This window comes from Pygoscelis adeliae, unplaced genomic scaffold (assembly GCF_000699105.1).
Source record: "Pygoscelis adeliae isolate BGI_AS28 unplaced genomic scaffold, ASM69910v1 Scaffold207, whole genome shotgun sequence".
Lineage (NCBI taxonomy): Eukaryota > Metazoa > Chordata > Aves > Sphenisciformes > Spheniscidae > Pygoscelis > Pygoscelis adeliae.
In genome coordinates, this window is record NW_008825160.1 from 67,465 (window position 1) to 76,091 (window position 8,627).

At 45.9% G+C, this 8,627-nt stretch overlaps 1 protein-coding gene across 1 annotated transcript in view; it reads left to right on the forward strand.

The window, feature by feature from the left end:
* ITIH5 (inter-alpha-trypsin inhibitor heavy chain family, member 5) overlaps nucleotides 1-8,627 on the forward strand; it is a 50,885-nt gene that overhangs the window by 30,893 nt on the left and 11,365 nt on the right. The window contains 1 exon segment of the mRNA XM_009328673.1: nucleotides 6,460-6,631. Coding sequence (XP_009326948.1) covers nucleotides 6,460-6,631 — 172 coding nt within the window.

Genomic DNA, 8,627 nt, shown 5'->3' on the forward strand with positions numbered 1-8,627 from the left:
TTGCTCTCTCTGTACCTCAGCTCCTCCCTGTAAAATGGCAGTGGAGCTCACACTGCCTTTCCCTTGGCTACTGGATCCCAAACTAAGGCTATGGCAGTACCTTGTCTGACTTCGATAGCACCATTTCAGGTGTGACTTTGATGGCAGCCTTTCCTTAAGTTACAGTATTAATCCCTCTGACAGACTGTGGACAGATTTGACCAGATATTGCTGTTGTAGCTTGGAAAAGCCAGCTCTAGACCTTTTTATCAGCTACCTGTGCATGTTTGGAAAGGGAAAGATATGAACCAAAGCATAGAGGATATTGAAAGGGAGGGGGGAGCTCTTCTGTATTTTTCTCCCTGTGCTTCCTTGCAGTGTTTTGCCAAACAACATATTTACTTGTACTTTTCTTCTTCTCACTGTAGGAGATCTGGTTTCTGAGCCCTTCTCTGCACTGTTGCACTCTCAGACAAGTTACTGGACAGAGCTGTGGGTTCCTAGTTCCTTTTGAGCTTACAACTTGTAAGCTCCTTTCTTGTCAAATATGGACTCTTACAGGGGATCTGGAAGGACAAAGTAAAGGCTACTGAAATTTGGTCGTCTAGTTGTGGCATCCTTCAGTATATGGTTCCAGATGGTCCCATGTCTGCTATCTGCAGACTGTCCTCGGGCAGTGCTTTCAGCCAATGGGTACTGCTTTCCAAAGGCTTTGGTTGTGAATGCTTTTCTCTCTGCTAGCCATGCTCTTCAGACTGACTGATCTCAAGCCCACGTGGTTCACTGGTGCTGGCTGAAGCTCGAAAGGGGCTGTGTCACTGGTGTCGATGTCTCACTGCCCAGCCGTTGCGAGGGCAGATGCCAGCTGTGTTTGGGCACGCAGGGTGCAGCTGAGGATTGCCAAGTGATCTCAGAGGCACTGGCAGGGTGGGTGCTGGGAGAGCTCCCTCTGCATCTGGAAGCCGTTTCCAAGAGGGGTTGAGTTATACTGCAGTGGTGCTGAGACCCACTATCCATACAGAATTGATTCAGCACGAACTAAAAGCCTTTTGATTTTTTTTTTTTTTTTTCTTTTAATGGGCTGGCATGAAGCTTGCACAGAGGATGTGGGCCTAGGATGAAGCACTTACAAGTGCTCCTAGGCAATGGAAAGTGAGAATACGTGGGCTTGGGACATGCATTATAATGAGGTGCTTGAATTCCCCCCTTGCTTCATAGCAGGGCCAATGTCTGGCAATGACACGGCATCTAACAACCAAACATTGTCTCCCTTTGAACTGCACAGCTTTCAGGGCAGCCAGGCTTCACCCTCACCCTGCTCCTCAAACAACCAAGAGACTGTGAGAGAAATGTCACTGGGACTCAAATTCCTCCTAAAAGGTGCCCAGATGGTCTGACATCATCCCAGATGTCTCTGAGGCGGCTCTTTGACCCAAGAAAGGCCTGAACGCTCTCAGCTCTCCCATGGGAGTGTGTCTCTTCCCATGCTCTGCTCCACCAGTGTTTAAGCAAAGTGAGGTCTGTCAGAGCTAGCCCCAAGGACCAGGTACAAAGGTGACAAGTCACAGCTGAACTGGAGCGTAGCTGGGGGAGTCGTGCTCTTCCTGCTGTTTCTGGAGCTCGTACAGCCCCGAATCATCTTGGCTGTGATGCAGGGCCCTTAGCAAGCAAGAACCAGAAGAGCAGCAGTTGTGTTGCATGTCCAGGTATCAGTGTGGAGGTGACAATGAAGACCAGAGTGGTGGCTGGGAGCTGGCTTGTCTCTGACCTTGTAGGCTTGACAAGACACTATCTGCACATCATTCATCTAGAAAGTGTGAGCCCATCTTCAGCTTCTAATCATTTCTGAAGCACAGACAAAAACTGTGATCACTCCCTGGCAGCCATGGTCATCCCACCTGTCCTCAGCTTTAGACCATGACTCTTCTGCTTCAGATTTGGGGAGGGATATTTTGTAGCCCTGGAGGTGGCTGTTTCAAGCCTCAGGTTCTAGCTGTGCTGATAGCTCATTCACCAGCACAGCTACTCGACTTAAATGCACTGGAGTGGCAATTCAGTCTCCACCTTTTGGTTCAATTTCATCTGTGCTAATTTGGGGGAAATGGAGGAATCTTCCTCCACTGAGTTATCCTCTTTTAAATCCTGATTTAAAACTTGTCTCTGACAGCTACAAACCATTCCCAACTGGCAAAACTGGATTTTTTTCCAGCTGTTCTGTATTGTTACTTCCTGCCACCCTCTCCTTTAATTCTTGCTCCACCCTCCACACAAAAATGCATCTGTCCAGGCAAACACGTTGGGAGAAGTGTTTCACCTTACAGCACCTGGCACAAGGGTGCTGGACCCTTAAACTGGTTTTCCTCGATGTGAGTGGGTTAGATCTGTGCCTGGCGTATCCCCAAAATGAACCAGTGTCATATGCACAGCCATGGAGGAACCATCTGGCCCTCGCCAGGCAAGAAATGGTTAATTTTCTGCCTCGCAGGAGAGCGCCTTTGGCACGAGTTTCAGTGCAATGACTCACTGAGGCCAGGCGGGAGTGGAAGTGCAAAGACCCCATCGGCAGTGGAGCAGCTTGGGAATCCCACAGCAGCCTCAGCCCTTGGCTCCTCGGAGCCAGGAGAAGTTCCAGCTGTGGCCTTACAAGGCCAGAATGAGAAGCCTGCTGCCGTGTCTTGACTGAAGCCGCTGCCAGGCACTCCCTGCACGAAGAGCTTTGCAAATCCTTGCCTGGGGGCTGGTGGAGACTGGAGGAGAGGGTTGGGCACCAAGAGCACTCAGTCACAGCTGCATACTTAGGGATTTCAAGCAGTGCACTTTTACTAAGATGTTATCCTTATTTAAAGTTGCTTTTGCCTGCCAGCTCCTGAATCATATCCAACCCTCCAGAGGGAAGGCACGTCTCTCTCGCAGCCCATTTATGGGTGAGGGATATTGGTAGCAAAATGTGTGCTGCCACCCGGTGAGGACTGCAATCTTTAGTATAAACCTGGAGGTCCTATGAGCTGGGAGGAGAGATGGAAACACATAGGATGAGCCAGGCAATTCAGAACACTCTGGGAGAGGTGGAGAGCCAGTTCAGCTCCTTTTGGCACCAGTAAGCACTATAGTGCTCAGGACTGGGCAGGTCTTGAGGTGAGTCCCACCTTCTCTATAGTTGAGCTACTCAGCCTTTTGGAGGCAATGCTGGGAGACAGGCACTTCCAGACAATGACTCAGCCCATCCTAAACCTTATCCAAAACAGATGGGATGGATTACTCTCTGGAAGTGTCTTTCCCTGCCTAGAGAGGGATTAGATGCAATGCCCAGCTTTCTGATGAATGAGTTGGGAAAGCTGAATCCCACCCTTCATTTCTACTGGGGATGAGGTAAAAGCTACGGGAGACTGAACCATATGGCCTTCCTTATTCTGTTTGCTTTGGAGCAAAAACGTGTGCACATACACACACTTTTACATATGTTTGTTTGTATATATATTACACAAATTCAAAGTTGGGTTTTTTTTTTTGGGGGGGGGTTTGAAATTGCAGAGACAAGCACATGATAGAGATGCCAGAATCCAGGCTGTCTGTGCATCTGCATTAAAACATAACAGAACTTTTTCCTGGGAAAAACTGACTCAAACTCCATGGAAATGAGTTAACTGTGACAAATATAAGAGGCAAAAAGGAAAGAGAGAATGAAAGAAAGGGAGAGAAAGATGGTCCCAACCCCATATTTGGCCCCTGTATGATGGCGTAGGGAAGTGCTGTGTTTCCTAGGAAAGTCTGCTTTAGTTCCCTCCTGACCCCTCTGCAATTCTAGCTTGGATGCTGTGCACACACAAACTGCACTGCTGCTCTGCGTTGTTTCTCCTTTTCTTCTCTTTTTCTTTTCGTTTTCTTTTGGCTGAACACAGGCAAGAATGTCAAAAGGAACTTCTGAGCACACTGGAGGTGAGATGCATTCTCTCTGCAAGAAGGCCAAAGCAAGATTATTTTTCCTCTTGCCTTATTCTCAGAAACAACAGAGCTGTTTGGGCCCAATAAATCCCTCTGAGAAAAGTGCACTTTGACAGAATTGCAAAAAACTGAAAAGAGGGTTTTTTAATGGGAAAGGTCAAGTGCTGTTAATTATAATCAGACTTGGGGAGCTTTCCTTCAAATCATTGCTTCTAGGCACCTCTGTTTCTCTCCTTTGTCTACCCTGGAGGGGAGTGGAGGAGGGATGTTGCACATGGGGAGCTGTTGTAGTCTCATTGTTTCTCGCTTTAACATCCTGCCCAAAATTTCCTTCAGCAGAGGTTGGCATGAAGGCCTGATCACGCTCACACAGGATACAAGCTTCTCCATTTTCACTTTCTGCTTACTTTGATCCCATTTTTTGAGGGACAAATGCATGGGCCACTCTTGTTATCATGAAATAAATCCAAGAGTCCTTTTCTGCACTGTGTGATTGTTGCTTTGCCCTTCTTCGCATGCATGAGAGATGGTTTGGCCTACTGGATCGAGAGCTGGAAACTCCAAGTTTTGGAAAGCTCTCAGTTTGTGGCTTTGACATCATTACTGGAGTAGTCCGTGCCTCAGTTTTCACTTCTGTAAAATGGGACTGTGAATGTTTGAGTGTCCCTCTGAAGGGTGATGTCATGTATTATCATGCATTTTTACAATACAAAGGCTATTGTAAAAGAGGAGATGAGAGAGCATAAAACCTTCCCTTCTTTTTCAAATAACAGCTGTTTAGCTCATCTTAGAAAGTTCTCTATGGACTGTTAGACTGGGGAGACGGCCCTCATGTTTGGGGCAGGCATTCATCTTCTTGAAGGTTTATTTGGTGCACATCACAATGTGAACCTAGTGGGGTTCTCCCCTTCTCTTTGAAAGAGCCTCTTCCACCAGCATTTGGTTTAGTATTCTTACCTATGAAACATTCATAAAATGCATGGTGGTGAGACGTGGAGCAATGTTCCAGCTAAGCAAATGGAGGGATGAATCCTGCGATCCCTACAGAGGAAAATGGTTTATTTTCTGTCCTCCCTACAGAGGACAGAAAAAGGCAAGAAGGGACTCCAGACCTGGCTCCAAAATGTTTGAAGCTATGGGAAATATTCCCCTTAACTTCAGATGAACTGGAAGCCAAGTCACCAGCTAGGAGGATCAGAGATTCCATTGCGGTGGGTAATTTGTTTGCAGTTGCATCATTGCATCACCAGCTTCAATGCAGAATCCAGAGGGATATTGATGACACAGCTTGATCAGTCCTTTGAGCTCCTTTCCAAACTGTCTTTACATAGCAACATCAGGCCTAGAAACATGTGGTTTCCAGCATTGCTAATTACTTTTTTTATTTTTTATGGACAAGCCCTTCACATATTTCCCTGATAGGCATGAAAGAAACCTTTAAATGCTGATGAGTCCACCATATTATTTCCTGCCTAGCTTTCCTTGGAATTTGAAAGGCTTAATGGTGGCCAAGAAGGGGCAGAGCTGAGAAGCTGCTGATCCCTCTGCTTACAGATACTGCCTTGTATTCCTCCCATGCGTTTTGCATCCCAATGCATGTTTGCGTGGACAGAGGCTGCTTTTGGGCATCTTCTCTCAGCTGGTCTTACTAAGCTGAAGTTAGTCTCCATGCGAACACAGCTGCATGGCTGCTAAATCAAAGTTGGTCACACTGGGGAGTACTGGACACATCTGCACTCTTCCTGTTGACTTAGCCTCAGTGCTCTGTCTTTCCCATCACCCAGGAACCTTAATCTCTCTCGCTATGAACTTGCCTTGATACCAGCTTTCCTCACTCCGGTTGCCTCTACTTACATAGGATGATGAACAGCAGAGCAATATAATGTTGGCATATTGCTGGAAAAACAACATGCCTGGGACAAAACTGACTAGCACGTAGAATCTGCAATGACTAGTCAGGGCTTCTTTTTATATCTTATTAATTTGAACATACTAGCTTAAACATTTGTTAATTGCTGGAACTATTCATGGGAGTATGTATATACAATCGGTATCCTAATTGTGAACAGAGCATGTGCATCCTTGACATATTCAGAGGTATTTCAACTTATAAGTAACCTTTTTAAGCATATGCCACTCATGGCTTACTGCAAGTCTAGAGGGCTTTAGAAGAATTCCACGAGGCTTTTGGTATTAGTCAACATAATTCAGTAACTTTTAGTTCAGGGCATGGTTCTCCCGGTCACTGGGAGCTTTTATTTTAGTTGTCATGCATGATTTTTAAGCTTAGTTAGATCCAGGCATGTCTCACATCTTTGCAAGATCTTTTGGGCAAGAGTTGTTCTTTTGTCTTATATTTACACCTGGCACCAGAGAGACCAGGCCTTGAGACAGGGAAGGACATCCCAATTATCTTCATGAGCCAAACTGGCAGTGTAGAAATACCTATAAGATCAGTAAACATCTTAAGAATTAAATTCTTGCCCACTAAAGCAGTGACAGTTGTGCCTACTGGTCTCTTTTCTCTTCTCTTTCTAGACAAAAGAAGCTCTCTTCACAATTCTCCAGGACCTAAGGCCTGAAGACCACTTCAATATCATTGGCTTTTCCAACCGAATAAAGGTCTGGCAGCAGGACCGGCTGGTGCCAGTTACTCCAAATAATATAAGAGATGCTAAAAAGTACATTCATAACATGTCGCCTACTGGAGGTACGATCCAGAGATATGAACGGGATTAATTTTGCTATCCAATTAACTACACCAGAATGGAGAGTGGTGAAGGTGGTCCTGTAGCATGTAGCAATAAAAAGACATTGGGACTTAAGTCATGGGACAAGGGGCCCCCTTCCCTACCTCCATAAAGGGTTATGTGACAGAATGATATGTGCCCTTTATCAGTGTACATGATGGGAAGCTGTTCCCGGATCCAGTCATATGACCTGATATGCTTATTAAAGCCAACTTGGGCCCATTCTCCAATTTATCTGGTGAGACCCTCAGAGTGGGAAAGTTCCCAGGGTTATTTCTTGAAGGACATAGGAAAAAATACCATATCCTGGTGAAGGACACACAAGGCCAGTATTTGTGCAGTTTCTGAAAGCCTGTGTAAAAGCAGGCACGTGATTTTGTCTGGGCTGGAAACTCCAGGGATGGACTACCCAGTGTGGGCTGTGGGATTGCCTTCTGCAAGACAAGACCTGGTTTCTCACCTAGTACGGTCGTCTTCTTGTCTCTACCAAGGAGCAGCCAGAATGACATTTAAGAATTTCTTGTCCCTTTTCGCTTGTGCCTTGTTGCCAGGAGTGAAGAGAGGAGAGAAGGAGACCCCAGAACAGTGGCAGAGTGCAGGCATGATTTTGAATTTGATTCAGTGTTCTCCTATGAGGCTATGGACACTGGTATGAGAAAAACATAGTGAGGTTTGTAATCAAACATACTTTGGCAGCCGTGTCCATCCTAGCTGAGCACTCCCCAGGTAAGCAGTGAGCTGCAAAATGACCTATGCAAATCCTTCCCCATGCAAGCAGTCACAGCTGGTTGAAGGTCAGACAGGGCCTTCCCATGGCTGCCCCTGAGCAGCGACCACTCCTAGCAAAGGAAACTCTCTGATGGAAAAACACAGCAAACAGGATGGTTTGCTGTACTGTTTGTATCGTGAGAGGAAGAGTTTAGGAAGTGGTCAAGGGACCTACCCAGTTAAACAATTACCAAGAGTGGAACTAAACTCAGAGTACAAAGCTTTTTACTCCTGAAGTGCCAAAAGAGCTGTGCAGGAACCAGCTGAGTTTGCCCATGAACCTGCCAGAGAAAAAAAGTAAAAGGAAATGCTTAGCTTAGGTTCAACAGGAAGGTGCAGTGATTCTCCACCACAGGCCAGCGGTACTTTAGTTTTGGCTAACTCCGCATTTTCCCTATAAAGGTGCTGTTGCTTGAGTATCTTCCAGTGAACGTGAATGCACTCAGGCTCACTGATCACACGCACAAAGAACATGCTGTGCTTACACCGCTGTGTCATACTCACACACCAAAGAAATGGGAACAAAATATTGCTGCTAAATATTTGTGCATATGGCAAAAGGCAGTTTTCGGTGCTTGGTAGCTCTGTGATGTGGCTGGGTTTGAAATGACACAATCTGCCACATGGGATGGTTTTCTTTTGTTTCTGGGGAAAAAATTCTTTCTGAAATTTTGGAACTGGATGGAGACTGAGAGAGTATTAGGATATTTAGGTGCAGGGGTTTGGTTCAAAACCATTTTGCAAAAAACACAGTCTGGATTTTGAGGACTTTTCAGAAGCCTTAGCCCATTTCCTGTTCCTTGTCTTGCTGCAGTCACTGGAGCTGTGCACACTAAGTTTCTAGGTACATGATGCATGGTCAGACTTGCTAGCACATTCTTGCTGATAAACTCCCTAGATCTTCCCTTCTAGACCTCCAGGAGTCTGTTGCGTACGGCTTTTAAACCATTTCACCTCCTTTTTTTCTGAGAGCTGTTTCTAACCCAGAGGTACTGATCTTGCAAAGGTTCCACAACCAATCCTTCTTCGCTTTGACTAGCACAAGAACTACATGGAGCAAGGAGATACCTGTACTCATTTTCCTGCTTTCTTTTTTCTGAACACGCAGTAGGCTTGGATCCTTTTCATGGCTATTCTTCTAATGTACATCTGTTCCCTCATTTACTTAATGTTTTCTCCCTCTTTCCC